General features: G+C 37.9%; 2 protein-coding genes across 3 annotated transcripts; both read left to right on the forward strand.

Moving 5' to 3' along the window:
- Positions 1–1451: 1451 nt before the first annotated feature.
- On the forward strand, positions 1452–9262 carry adipor1a (adiponectin receptor 1a). Its single transcript, XM_046384134.1, has 8 exons — positions 1452–1569; positions 3012–3231; positions 3312–3425; positions 5062–5233; positions 5399–5585; positions 6391–6578; positions 6862–7055; positions 7410–9262. The coding sequence occupies exons 2-8, from the start codon at positions 3085–3087 to the stop codon at positions 7536–7538; spliced, it is 1131 nt and encodes a 376-aa protein (XP_046240090.1). The 5' UTR covers positions 1452–1569; positions 3012–3084; the 3' UTR covers positions 7539–9262.
- Positions 9263–11206: 1944 nt separating this feature from the next.
- rabif (RAB interacting factor) lies at positions 11207–13341 on the forward strand. 2 transcript variants are annotated; one of them, XM_046384154.1, is made up of 4 exons: positions 11255–11354; positions 11435–11484; positions 11835–11986; positions 12849–13341. In XM_046384154.1, the coding sequence occupies exons 3-4, from the start codon at positions 11843–11845 to the stop codon at positions 13095–13097; spliced, it is 393 nt and encodes a 130-aa protein (XP_046240110.1). In that variant the 5' UTR covers positions 11255–11354; positions 11435–11484; positions 11835–11842; the 3' UTR covers positions 13098–13341. The 2 variants fall into 2 exon arrangements, with proteins under 2 accessions (XP_046240109.1, XP_046240110.1); XM_046384153.1 differs by lacking the exon at positions 11435–11484 and having other exon boundaries at positions 11207–11354.
- Positions 13342–15291: the final 1950 nt, after the last annotated feature.

Genomic DNA, 15291 nt, shown 5'->3' on the forward strand with positions numbered 1-15291 from the left:
TAGATATATATATAGATATATATCTATATATATATATAGATATATATATATATAAACACAATCATGTTACCTTGTGTGCCTCTTTTTTATTGTCTTTTCTATTTATCAGTTAGGGTAGTTTAAGTGGACCTAATAATAATGTGCTCCTGTTGAAAAAAAAATCTGTGAAAAAATTTTCCCTGTGGAAGAAAATAAAGAGTCATGTTGAGTTTCATTAACTTGAATCATGTGCTTTTATTTACACAGGTGTAAATGATAAAAAGGAAGTGAATGGCTGAATTCCACTGAGCTGATTCCCTTTCAGAACAGAGCCAACCTTAATGTTATTAATAACACAAGTTAAAATGTCTGCTGTGGAAAGGCCTATTGATTATGCTGAGCTTTAATATTGGATTCTCCACCTGGTTTTGCAAGATGTGCACATAGGTGTGTACTTAACGAAGGTGATTATGTATTCAAGAGAAGGCTTGATGGAAATGAGGCAATTAGTTATATAATGAGTTGTTTTGGGGAAGCTTTTGACAACTGTTGCCAGGCTGAGGAAATGTTTGGTGCAAATTGCCAAGTAACCTGAGACACACTGAATTCAACTGTATTTGATATTGAACATTTATGCATTTGGTTATTTATGGTTAGGTTTGTTTTTTATTTTTAAATGTAAAACAAAATTCATTGTCTGTCACACCTGATTCCTTTGACACAGTACGTTCTGTAATTTTTACCCTGTGATACTCAACATGAAACAGTAATGTCTGAGCAGTGAAGATGGTTGCTTTTCTTCCAGAAAATCCTTCATTATTGTACTAGTTGCAGCCATCTGTGATGACAGGCTGTGAGAATAGAGGCTTTTATCCAACCCCATAAGTTTTTTCTAATTCTCTGCATTGTCGATCTGCACATATCAGCCTCTTTTCTGTTTTTGTGACTTTCACCGTTAATTATATCCCCAAGTTGCTCACTCCATTATTAAATCACCATGCACAGTATTTCTGACCTTGGTGCATTTAAAATAGATCTGATGTACAAGATGTGGTCATACTGTGCTTTCTGTCTCTGAAAACTATTCCATTAAAATGCATTGGGTAGACAATGTTTGTTTGTTTGTTTGTTTGTTGTTCTGGTCTTACATTCTTTAATAAAAATAAATAAAAACACAATTTGTGACACATTTTAAATATATATATACATATATATATATATGTATATATATATATATGTTTAGAAACAGCTGTATTTGGCAGCATATTTCTACATAAACTGAATTTTTCCTCTGCATTTAACCCATCCTTGGCTGAACACGCATGCAACAAAGCTATACGTTTTCCAAAAATATCTATAACATTATTTCCCTATTTACATGTTGTGAATTCTTTTTGAAATAAATATAAACAAATTAAGACTTTTGTTGGTCCAAGTGTTCAAAGATGTTGAGAGAATTACGTGAGGAGCTTTTATTTTGGAAAAATGACAAGGATTCGGTTTGCGGAAGGGATCTCAACTTCCGGAAAGGATTGTGTTTCGCGTATCGATAAACAATTCACCTTCCTGGTTAGAACACTACCTTGTCAGGTAACTTATTCCCATTAAATTAAATAGCTATAGCAGATCTCTATAGAATAGACTGTCTAGATAGCGTTATATGTTGGTGTTGCCATGAAGACTTTTGTTTTCCTGCTAGCAAGTTAATTCAAATAGCAGTGTCGCCTTCTCGACTGGTTAGCAGCTCAGCTAGCTAACGTTAGCAAGCTGATATGTGAGCGATCCGTGACCTGCTAACTTACAACGTATTAGTGTCTGTTCAGATGAAATGTACTGAACTGTAAAGATACGACGAATTTACGTGAAGCCGTCACTATCTTGCGGATGTTTACATTTTGTAGTCCCATGTTCCGTCTGACACGGTGCTAATCAACAGCAGTCCTACGGGATTTGCTAAGCATTAACTTTGTTAAACGTTTTGTTTGTGTTGTCACCCCCAGCTCTGTATCAAATGTCAGCAGTCTGTCTTGTATCTTAAGTATTATACTACTATAACCGATATCGACCGATTATTTTGGCTGGTAACATAGATCAGTGTAAGTTATGCGTTGGTTTATTTTTTGTGCATGTCTGATTGTTAAAAAAAGATTTCATATGACATGCAGATTAATCAACAGCCAGTTGAATTAAGGAGAAAAACAATAGTGCGTAATAAAAGATTGCAACAGCATGTGAATAATATTCTTTCATTGTCATATGTAGGTTCTATGCAGATTGTACATACAGTCATGATATGCAACAACTTGAAACCAGTGTGGTATTTCAGGACCAACATGTTAAGTGAGGCTGATAATAATATGATAAAGACAAAGTTTTTAGATTAAGTTTACTTTCCCACTCGCACAGCCTATTCTATGCTAGAGCGCCTTCACCGTTCATATAGTAAATAGATGTAATTATTGTAAACTTGCATGTGCCAATATAACCTAAAAATTGTTTCTTAAATATGTAAGATAATTAACGTAGGACCTCCTCTCGTTATTGACTGGCATTTATGAATTTTAGGAAAAAAACTGAAAAGAACGGACTTTGAGATTTTATTACCTTTCAGAACCAGGTTTCAGGTGAAATCCCTATTCTGCAGCTTTTGTAAAACTACTCTGTTATGGGACACATTTATCAGGTGAAATTCCATTGTGGGAGTAATATCAATAGCGAAATTTAGTTAAAAATCAGTTATCAGCCAATAATACAATGGCCAATGATATATTGTGCATTATTGCTTATATAATATTTATTCAAGCTTTTTCACTTTGCCGTGCACTTTTACACACAACCTTGTATATACAAAACATAGTAACAATCTGACTTGTGTTTAGATACTCTTTGTTTTGTGTTTGATTATCTACGTTTAGCTCAATGTCTATATTTGTGTCTTCCCATAAATGTGTTCTTTGCAGAGTTTATTGAGAGTAACTGAGGGCTGGAGTCAAATTTCTAGTCTAAACTTGATTGTGATTCTGGTTGCCCAGGAGGAAATTGAACCACCTCTACCGTCTGAAGCTGAATACAGAGACTGTGAGTGGGTCATCAGGCAGTCTCCCTATGTCAGGCCGAAACGGGTCTGCAAGTGATGCAGACTGCCGGATCTCTGAGGACTGCCATGTCCCAGATGTTGAGTTGATGGAGCTGGGGCCACTTCTGAAGGAGGGAGGGGGCCGACAAGCAGCATCTAAAGGTGTCCATCCAGAGGTAGGACTCTTTCGCGCATCTCCCAGAGAAAAATTTCTGTGGTTCAGTAGCTTCAGTCTTCTCTTGTGATTTCTCTAAAGGGAGCCACGATGCTTGCTGATGAGGAAGAGGATGATGATGAGGTGGGAGAAGTGCTGACCTTACCACTCCAGGCTCACCATGCCATGGAGAAGATGGAGGAGTTTGTACATAAGGTAAAATTGTCTTTTCATTTTGTTAAATGCGAAACTTGTATAGGTTTACAGATTTTACTTGGTTTAACTACCAGAGAACATTTGATTCTTTTCAGGGACCTGTGCTTCAAGTAGATGTGAAGTACATTTTATCCTATCTGGCTCTACTTCCCCCTTCAAGCTCAGTTTTAGAATGAAGGGATGAATGTCGGTATTGATATAGTTATTATAAATACAGTGGTTTTTTTCAACTGTTAGCTAATCTCTTCATAATCCAGCAAAGTTGATTGTGATTTGTATAGGGCTGACTTGAATACTTCAATGCTTTGGTCATTGCCATGGAAACCAATGCCCAATCCGTTCACCTGCCCGCAACCCATCTGATACTAATCATAATGTGAAGATATGACTGTGTGAAGCTTTGAATATTTCCAAGTGTTTCTCATTGAAACCTTTAAGCACTAAAAATAGTCTTCGGTACAACCCTAGATTGCTACATGTTGGTTGGCTAATCTTATGTCGAACCAGCATAAATAATGCATTGTTGCATAATGTGCTGAAAGTCAACACCCTGTCCATCTCACAGGTGGTTAGCAGGTCTAACAGATTGTGTGGTTCAGGAGTGAGCTTAATGGACACACAGTTACAGATCTGGGTGAACAGCAACAACCAGAGATTAACCTGTGACTGCTGTGTAATTAGAGTGAGTCACATGTAGGTGTTTTTATGATTGTGCATCAGACATGGGATATGTGTGTTGTATAAGACACGCATGTCACCATGGGAGACAAGGTCAGTTTACTACAGCAACAACAACAAAAACTTATTTGTCAATAAAGCATCAAAACACATGTACATATAGATTGATTGAGAAGAACTCAGACTAAAAAGATCAGGCCAACTTCCTCCATCTCAAAGGGGAATTCATGTATTTTTAACCATAAACCCTATGTTATCTTATTTTGGTGTGTAAATGGTTCAAACTTAGCAGAAGTTGTGGAACTGGTTCGGCAGAGCAGTCGCCCCACCTGACAGCTGCAACACGACTGTAGTGGCTGCAGTGTAATCCTTTGGGCCACTTCAAAGAAAACCCAAAGGAAGCAACGTCTACTTAAAGTTCTTTTTTTTGCCACTCGCCCACTGAGATTGTTACTCAGTCACGTAAATAGTCTTCCTGCAGCGTGACTTTTCCCTGAGTACTGTTTCTGTTTATTTTTTCAACAAAAAGGTCTCTGTAGGTCTCTTTTTGTAATGTTGTCAGACACGATCTCAGGCTGTGAGTGGCAAAAAAAAAAAACTAATTTAGTAGTTTAGTGGAAATAACTTTGATGGTTGGAGTTGCCCCAAAGGATTACGTTGCAGCCATTGTAGCTGAGGTGATCTATTGAATGCATGAACCATTTACAGACCAAAACATGTAAATATAGGTTTAAAAATATCCTAATTCCCTTTTAAATACATCATGTATATTTTACTTAAATTTCAGTACCGATTATCAGCATTTTACCTCTTCATATATTTAAACTGCATGTGAAATAATTGTCTATTGAAAAATATTAGTGTCTGTGTCAGCCTCACAGGATTTGAGTTTGAGACGTTCATTATAGTAATTAGTAATGAATGTGTCTGTGAATGAACACTGTTTTTGCTTTTTTAGGTGTGGGAGGGTCGTTGGAGGGTCATCCCCTTTCATGTCCTACCAGAGTGGCTTAAGGACAACGATTACCTCCTGCATGGACATCGGCCTCCTATGCCCTCTTTCCGGGCGTGTTTTGGAAGCATCTTCAGAATTCACACTGAGACAGGAAACATCTGGACTCACCTGTTAGGTGAAAATAAAAGACCTTACATAGTATTCCTAAAATTGTTGAATATGGGGTTTTAGCAGCATATTCTATTTTTTTTACAGCCACACATTAGTTAAATGACTTCGGTTAGCTTTGGTCTCTTCTCTTGTTAGTTATTAGTAAAACTGTCCTGTTTTTTCCCCTCAGGGTTGATTTTGTTCCTCTGTCTGGGCACGTTAACCATGCTGCGGCCCAACATCTATTTTATGGCCCCGCTGCAAGAGAAAGTGGTGTTTGGGATGTTCTTCCTGGGTGCAGTGCTCTGCCTCAGCTTCTCCTGGCTTTTTCATACAGTCTACTGCCACTCTGAGAAAGTGTCTCGCACCTTCTCCAAGTAAGGGCTCGTACTGTCAAACATTGTTTCTCATATACGTGCCATGCATCTCTTGAAGGAATAATTTGTAACTGTCAAAGTCTTTTCCTTTTTTTAGACTAACAGACAGTTGCATGTGTCTTCTTGCTGGACGTGCAGCTCCAGCTTGCCATCTAGAGTTCACTGCAGGAATATCCCCACAGGCATTATTCAGGGGAGAATGGGCCATAGTTCATGATCACATGATGCTGCAGAAATCTGTATTATTGAATTTGATTTATTTCAAGAATTTACAGTGTTGGAATTGCTGAATAAGGTGATTTCTCTCCTTATGGTCCTCGGAGATTAGATTCCGACTTTTTAATTTCTTCGCAAAATGTTTCTGGCTCTAATGTGTAATTGCTACAGTAATTTAAAGACAACGAACTGTAAATTTAAAAGAAGGAAACAAAATTGTGTCTCATCCATTAACCAAAGGGTTGGGAAATTGACCCATGACACTTCCTGTCTGTATTTTAACTGCACTTAACAGCAGCTCAGTCATTTTTGTGGGGCAATATGAAGAGCTTTAAACTGATCTGTGATTAATGCAGCTTTACTCTGGCAGACTGCTGTAGAATCAACTTAATTTAGGCTGAATCGTGTACCATCTAAAGTGTCAAAAATACTCTACTGTTTACTTTATGTTACTGTGTCCATGTCTTATGCGTTAGTGCATTTAAATGACTTAGAAATCGACTGTCAGGTGATGTTGATTTCGGTGTGAAAATCCACAACGTGTTTATAAATACATAAAAACTGTCTGTCTCTGTGTCCCTCTCTTCAGGCTTGACTACTCGGGCATTGCCCTCCTCATCATGGGCTCCTTCGTGCCCTGGCTGTACTACTCGTTCTATTGTTCCCCTCAGCCTCGACTTATCTACCTCACCATTGTATGTGTTCTTGGCATTGCTGCCATCATAGTGGCACAGTGGGACCGTTTCTCTACACCTCGTCACAGACCTACGAGAGCAGGTGCTAACCTACACACCTTTTTAAATACGGCGTTTTCTCTTTAATTTAGAGTTTTATAATTTTATCACACATTTGTCTGTGTCGCCTTTTCGTTGCCTTGCAGATCAAACTCTTAAATGCAGAGGAGTCATTGTTAACATGCTGCAGTTATGAATGACTGTGAAGCTTTGTTTGCATGTTTAAAATGATTTTCTAAAGATTTCTTGTCTTGTAACATTTACAAATGTAGATGTGGACTTTTTCAGAATTACACACAGTAACTCGAGTCCAATTCTTCTCTTAGGAGTGTTCATGGGTCTTGGACTGAGCGGCATTGTTCCCACCATGCACTTCACCATTGAAGAGGGCTTTGTTAAGGCCACCACAGTCGGCCAGATGGGTTGGTTTTACCTGATGGGGGCCATGTATATCACTGGTGCTGGTCTGTATGCAGCCAGGATCCCTGAGCGCTATTTTCCTGGCAAGTGTGACATCTGGGTAAGTTTTTTATGTGTCGACATTACGTACAGTAACTTGATAATGCATTATAACTTGAACCTGTTTACCTGTGGAATGTTCCCAACAGGTACATATTGAACATTCATCAACTTTCACGGTTTTTTGTGGCTTCTGCCCCAACTTGATTGAAATTTGTTGCTGACATCTAATTCAGAATAAGAAAATATTAACAAAAATCACTTAAGTTGATGAAGTAGAACCTTAAATGTATGATCTTTGCACACTTTTCAGTTGAGCATATGTCAATTTTTTTTTTTCTCCAATGCTTGAACAAACACATGCAAATGATAATGAGTGAAACCAATACTTACGCATCTCTTTCACTCTTTCTAGTTCCATTCTCATCAGATCTTTCATGTCCTGGTCGTGGCAGCGGCGTTCATTCATTTCTATGGGGTTTCCAACCTGCAGGAGTTCCGCTATGGCCTTGAGGGAGGATGCACAGACGACTCACTACTCTGAGGGGCCTGACTGTGACTTACTCATACTTTTCTTTATAGCCTCACGAACACCACACACACACACACACACACACACACACACACACACACACTTAAAATGCTGCTGGAATTCAATATATAGTCACTTATTGCTCCTTCTGTACTTCTGATTTGCAAACATCTTGCTTGGGTTTTGGTAGACTTTCTGTTTGGCTCTTTTTTGCTCCAGTAAAGTAGCATTAACTAGCCATTGAACTATGGAGGGAATCCTCAGCAGGCACTATTTCTTTAGTTATTGTTAAGCTTGAAGTCTGTGTTTTCAAGTAAGGTCAAAATGGGATTTTAACCAAAATGCTATATTCTTGTAACTGATGATTACTTCTGTAAAGCTAACTAGTGGCCCAACCTCTCCATAGTCTGTCACTGTTGCATAAAGGGTACAGAGAGTATTACATGTGTGTATGTGCAGAGGACACATACTGTAAACCATTCCTTTCCTCCTCACCAGTCTCCATAGAGGTTAGAAGATGAACGTACTGTCCAGCAGGAGTTGGTGTAGAGGTCGGTGTGGAGCAGAACAGGACCGGTTAGGTTGCTGAAGGGCCTGAGCACATATTCCTATGAGGATGAGGAAAGTATACACGTTTTGTGTATGGGTGTCACCAGATGATTTTTTTTTTATTTTACTGACACTGATTGCGAAGCTGTCTGTTAAAACATGGAAGACCACCACATGTCTGGTCTGCAATAAAACATGATGTATACTCTGAGGCCCAGTGAATACTCTAAAATTCCAACACAATCTAAAATACAGGAACATACAGCTTAAATCCTACCAGTGTGGTCTGTAGATGTTGCTTAGTAAGACAAGCTGTATTGCTAATCAGAGGTCTTCCCAAAATTAAAAGGCTGAATACTTCAAGTGAATATTTCAGTTGATTAACTTAACTTCACATTGAAAAGTTCCTTTGCACTTTGATGCACTGTTTTTAATTGACAAAAGTTGCAAACAAATGATTTTTAAATAACATGATGGCACAGACAAGCTGCGACTGTGCGAAGATATATGAGCTCAGTTCAGGTTAGGCTGAGATGCTTAAATCGTTCAAGTTAAAGGAATTTGTCGCCATCATTTTTCAGTCAGACAACACATCATTGATTCATTTCTATTTCTAGAGTTCCTGGGCTGCGCACAATGTACAGATCAGGATAACTGAAAAAAGTGTTTTGTCAGCTAGAGAACCTTTTTTTGTGTGTGCTAGATTTCAGATGCAACAAGAGGTGTAGATATCAAATGCACCTTAGCATAAACTATTAAATTCAAAACTTTAGATTACAGTATGGGGTTTAAAATGTGTTATGTATGATTGATATAAACTTTTAGTATTCCTGTGCCTTAGGCCAATGGAAATGTTTTTAAGGAAACGGCCTATCTTAACAGTAAAGGGAGCTTCACTGATTCCAGATGTTAACTTTTCTTGTTTTCCTTGCCATATATACAATCGAATCACTATTGAACTTACAAACCCATCAATAGGTTGTATCAACTGCTGTTTAAGACTCCTTTTTCTAGATCGACTTATTCAAGCTTTATTACAAAGACTAAAAGAACGTGTATTCTTGATTTTGTGTAACGTACTGTGTAGAAAGTGATACATCATACATTTCACTGAAATGTAAACATAAATATTTATTAATGGTAATCTTGGAAAATTATTGGAATAAATTTTTTTCCACATGTACAAACATGGTGTCCAGTTGTGTCAAGTGCACATTCAGGTTTCAGCAGTAAGCATCTGTGAGGACAACAGGAGTCCTGGTCTGCTGCTCATCACTGCTGCTCATCACTCATCACAAAATTTTCAGCATCTCAAAGTGGCATTTAAATTAGTGCTCTATAGTTAAAACAGTTCAAATGGCGTACAGAGTAACAGAGCAACAGTTTGCATGTTTATGAAGCTCCTCATCACTTACCTGAGAACGGAGATCAGTGAGTGCAGTGATGAGGGGAATGTTTTCACAGCTGTAATAATCTCCAATATTAGAAAATGTTCCCCTCTGTGTTCTGTTGCTGAAATAATTGGTACATAATCACATAATCTAAATTAATCAACATGCTAGATTATCAGGATTATAAACAGGTCATAATTAACAAGCACTCAGATAACATTTCTTCTTCATGGCTTCACATTTGTTTAAATATTTTAAAATGTAAAAAGTTGGGATTTTTGCTGCATCCTGAGCTGTATTAGCATTTTTTTTAACCTAAATCAACAAATAGTAGAAGATTATGATTTTAAACAATGAATTAGTTTGTATGCCCTCCAGGGCTTTGCACCAGACTGCCTCTCAGGTGTATGAACCAGGAAGGCCTCTCAGATCCAGTGGTTTTTCTCTTGGCTGTTCCGAAAAGCAGAAAAGACAACATTTGATGATGCTGTCAGCTGTTATGTGCAAGTAAGAGCCATCCAGAAGACTAGAAAAGAACTGAAAATAGTGATATTGTTAAACGGAAACTAAAAACCCATGAATTTAGTCTGGCCTTTATGTATTGTTTTATGGTTTATTATTTATACTTATTTTATTTCTCATCACAATAATGTATTTTATTCATTTTTTGTTCTATCCACATTCTGGCAATCATTATTCCGTTGAATTAGCATTTTGCTACAGTATTCAAATTAGTATTATTATTCCGTGTAGTATTTCTTATTTTTATTGTTGTTTTATCATTTTATTGTATTATTTACATGTGTTATCTATCTTTTATTATTTTAACCACCCATCTTTTATTGTTCTTTTATCACTTATAACATCCTGCATTTGTCATTCGTTTGTTTGGAAAGTGCTTTAGGAATAAATTTTGATTGACTGATGGATGCTGTTCACTCCTCTAACACACTCACGTACTTCTTTTCTCATACTCTGTCAATGGAAATGTTTTCACTGTATCTAACAGAACATTGTCTGAAAGATCGTAAAACATACCCTGCTTTAAACGGACCTTGCCCCGTATAAAATCCGTGTAATGTCCGAATGAGCCCATAACGTCCGGAGGACCCGCAGCGTGCGAGTGAACGTGTTGATGACGTTTCTGTCACGCGACCATCGGAAAAAAAAACAAAAACATTCCGGGGTGAAGAAGAAGAAGAAGAAGTACTCAGATAATGTATTAACGTGAAATATTAATACCACACTGCGCAATACTAAAAAAGTTATGAATTTAAAAAAAATATTTGAATAAGAGTACTTAAGTATTCGCAGCAAAATCTCCCTAAAGTAGCAAAAATAAAACTACACATTATTCAGAATGGCATATTTCAAATAATGTATGTTGTAGTATTGGATTGTAATTATTCATGCATTAATATGTTCATTACTAGTTGCTACTTAACTATGTTATAGTTTACCTTAACGGTAGTTTGTTTATTTCCTGCTGGAACATTTAAATTTTATTTTAATCTATAACATTTTTACATCATAATTTTGTATTATTATGTAAAGGATTAAATGTACAATAAACCAATTCAAAACAATTCACAATTTGTTGATCTATTATAAAACTGTTACTAATGTTGGCTTAGTCACAATTATTTTTCAAGCAACCACACATGCCACACACACTTGCATTACTTTTCAAACGTTGTTACATTTTAATGAGTAGAATGTACAATCTACCTACCTGTTTAAGTCGGAACCAAGGCACAGCCGTATGTTTCAGAACGAGAGCATTTAGCGGCTGGTAAACTTCAAGACAGCTAGTATGCTAGTCTAGCTTTAGCTGACCTGTTTCACGGTTTTACTCTGCTGTTCAACACTGTTTATCTTGTACATTTAGGTACATTTTATTTGATTTTTTTCAAATGTGTGTATCTAACTTTGGTGAATGTGTAATATAGTTATTTGTCTTATTATCAGTGTTAGCATAGACATCAGCGTGAATGCAAGGGGCAAGGCTTACAATTAGTGTGAGTGTTATAGTTTTTTAACGATCATTCTGTTTATGTAGTTAGCTATTTAAGACTACGTAGAGACTGCCATAACTGATGTTTCATATATTATGAAAAAAGTAAGCAGTGAGTTTCTTTTTCATGTACTTCCGCACTCGAGAGGTTCCGAATGCTCGTAATTCCGGTGTATTCAGTGTGTGTGTGTGTCCCAGCTTTCTTGATAGCGTTCTAAATTAGCAGAAGCTAGTTAGCTTTTACGGTTAATTGCCTTCTTTGATTCAGTCCGTTTGGACTGGTGAAAGATCCTGTGTCCTACGCCTTTGGTGCAAGCACATCAAAGTGAATTTGCTGTATTTGCTGTTTGTCAGGGTTAGAGATGGACAACGATCAACAGTCCAAAGAAAGCACGGATCGGTCGGACTTGGTTTCTGAGGACGGCAAAAACAGCAAGTCTGTAGTGTGTCAGCGCTGCGGATCCAAGGTGTTATGTCCGGGGATGGCTGTGTTTGCAGAGAAAGAGGTATGACATCTGACATAAGGCAATGGCCTCATGTTAGCAGACTGACAGAGTTTGCAAATGTTGCTTTGTACCAAAGCGACAGTGTTTTTCACTGACTGAACTGATGGATCAAGAAAAATGTAAGATTTGACAACATTTTGTCTCAGGGTTCCCCATCAGATGAGAATTTGCTTTTGTTACTGAATATCTACAAATGAAATCCATGACCAAATTGTCATACATTCTGTCCTTGCGTCACTAATGAATGGAATTATACTGAGAATTAGTGAAAAGATTTTCGATTTACACTTATCTTGTTTTGTTTATCCTATTTTTATACTTTTCACCTTTCTTGGTCGGGAATACTGCAAGTGCAATGTCTGTAAGAAAAAGAATTTCCCTTCAGGGATAAATAAAGGAATTCTGATTCTGATTCTGATTCCACATTTTGGTGGGTACCTCCTGGAACCTCATCAAGGACCCCTGGTGGTCACTGGACCTCACTTTGAGAATCACCACTGTAGAGGATGTTTAAAACAGGGTTACAATGCAGCTATACAAATTCACTCAAGTAATGTACTTAAATATACACAAACTACATAATATATAATGAGAAATAAGGCCATTTAGAACTCTCTGTACCAGGAGGAGTATCCTTTATGCAGGAAGGAGTAGGTAGTCGGTAGAGGTTTCTCAGGACCAAAGTGATGCAGTCTTATTTTCACTTCACCTTTGTTCCAGCTAGGTCTAACTATATGCAGAGACTGATATCCCAACATGGCAACCTTTTCATGTATATACTAAGTCCAAAGTATCGCACTACTGATTTTCAGTTCCATTAGAAGTGTTTCTTGTCATCTGAGACTGTATTTTCTCCCACTAGCTGTTCCTACCATCCATGCGGAAAAAGACCGGCCTCAGCAACACAGAGGGGTCAGTGGACGGGGACACTCTGACCTCCCACTGGTTTGTGGACGACATGTACACTTTCGAGAATGTGGGTTTCACTAACAACGTGGGGAGAATCAAGTACCTCATCTGTGCAGATTGTGAGATTGGACCAATTGGCTGGCACAGTTTGGATGACAAGAAGAGTTTCTATGTCGCTGTGGAAAGGGTGAATCATGCATAGTCTAAATGCAAATGTGAGCCCAAACGAACTTCAGAAAATGTGTTGGCAGGCTATGCATCTTTTCATGGATTTACACCCCGAGTTGCCACACAGCTTAATCCATTACACACATACTCACATATGCTGTATTGTTATGTATACATTGTTTATGATAACAGGGCTGTGTTGCTCTCAGTCTCCTCTGTCACACTCTGACAAAAGTATGCCCATCATGTGCTAATAAAGATGTTTTTGGGGAAGCTGATATTCAATGCCATCTTGCAGCTGTTTCCTGCATAAGGTGATGCAAGTTCCTTCATTTTGGTGTCTTTTAACCTCCTAAAAATCATTTCCTGCCGTTTAATGAATATGTCACTGTGTATGCCATGTTTGGAAGCCATCTTAAGACAGGTAGTGCTTGTTTTATTAAGAAAACTTGAGTTTAAATGATCCGGTTAATTAATTGATAGTAAATAGCACTTGTGATAAATGATTGCTCTTAAGAGTCAGTTATTTAGCAAAAATTCCAAGCATTCACTCCTTCCACCTTAACAATTATGTGTATTTACTTTGTTTTTTTCTGTTTGTTTTTTTTGTGTCATTTTGAATTTATTTTGGGGTTTTATCCTTAAAGAACTTATTAGACCAATTATCAAATACTGTCATAATCATACTCATTTTTGCAACTGATCCCTATTTGTGTGTAAACTCTTAAAAATCGTGTTTTGGTTTCATGACGATGCCACGCAGACGCAGTCTGGCTGTTCGACCCGTTCGTTTTGGGGGGGTGTTGCCCCTACATTTTAGGGTGCAGGTCTACTGTTTGCCACTAGATGTTGTAATTTCAATGTTGGACACATTTATTGTTTTGTAGTACATATATAATGTGTTCATTGTAATCTTGTGTGCACCTGTACACTGTCAGCTGAACCAAACCAAGTCAGTGGCAGGGGTGGCGCACTGTGAGTGATAGTGGTGAAGATGTTTGCCTCCCTTTGTATGTTCTTCAGTATAAAAATCACACTATGTAGACAAAGGTATTGGGACAACTGATTATTACACCAACGGGGACTTTAATGACATTGCATTCTAAATACATAGATAGCTTTGCAGCTTTGACAGCTTCCGCTCTTCTGCAACGGCTTTCCACAAGATTCTGGAGTGTTTCTGTGGGAATTTTTGCCCATTCAGGCAGTAGAGCATTTGTGAGGTCAGACGCTGATGGACGGCTGGCAGCCTTTGTTCCAGTTCATCCCAAAGGTGTTGGATGGGGTTGAGGTCAGGGCTCTATGTAGGCCAGTCAAGTTCCTCCACACCAAACTCATCCAGCCATGTCTTTATGGACTTTGGTTTGTGCACTGGGACACAGTCATACTGGAATAGAAAAGGACCGTCCCCAAACTGTTGCCACAAAGTTGGAAGCATAGCATTGTCCAAAATGTCTTGGTATGCTGAAGCATTAAGATTTCCCTTCACCAGAAGTAAGGGGCTGAGTCCAAACCCTGAAAAACAGCCCCCTAAAGAGCTATGTCTGGATACTTTTGTCTATATTGTGTATTATGATTGTAGAAGAGTACCGTAGCGTATGTGAGCATAACAACAATGTTTATGCTTTGAGAGATTTAATAGCTGGTCATTAGGAAAGCTATGCATTACTGAGGTAGCAAAGACAGTCATGTGCTGGCTATACAAAGAAGATAAATATTTAATTCCAAACTGATGAAATGTAGTCAACAAATTAACATAAAATGCAAAACTTTTTGTCACAGTGATGTTGAGCACCTTTGAATATGTGCAGTTGACTTTAAAAGACACCTGTTATATTTAACCGTCATAGTGCACTGTTCAAAAGACAACGGGAAGTTCATACGAAACAGAGAACAGGGACATTCAAATTGGTCTCTCAGACAGAGTGAGACAGATGAACTGGTGTGCTATGCTCAGTTAACACATGACATCTATGGCTTTGTGAGGAAGAGCTTAACTGTCATTTTAAGTTGACTTAACTTCACAGTATATAGCCCAAAGTCATACCTTTGCCTCTGTTGAACAGATTGTCAGGGACTGGCCTTTAGTCAAAATGAAAGTTCCCCTTAATAAGTGGCATTATTTAAGCCAATGTCATTAGTCAAAACAGGTGGAGAGATGTTAACAGATACTCCAAGACAACACCTAAAGTAATCAACAGTAATATAAGCTAAACACTCCGATTTAT

This window comes from Scatophagus argus, chromosome 3, assembly GCF_020382885.2.
Source record: "Scatophagus argus isolate fScaArg1 chromosome 3, fScaArg1.pri, whole genome shotgun sequence".
NCBI lineage: Eukaryota > Metazoa > Chordata > Actinopteri > Scatophagidae > Scatophagus > Scatophagus argus.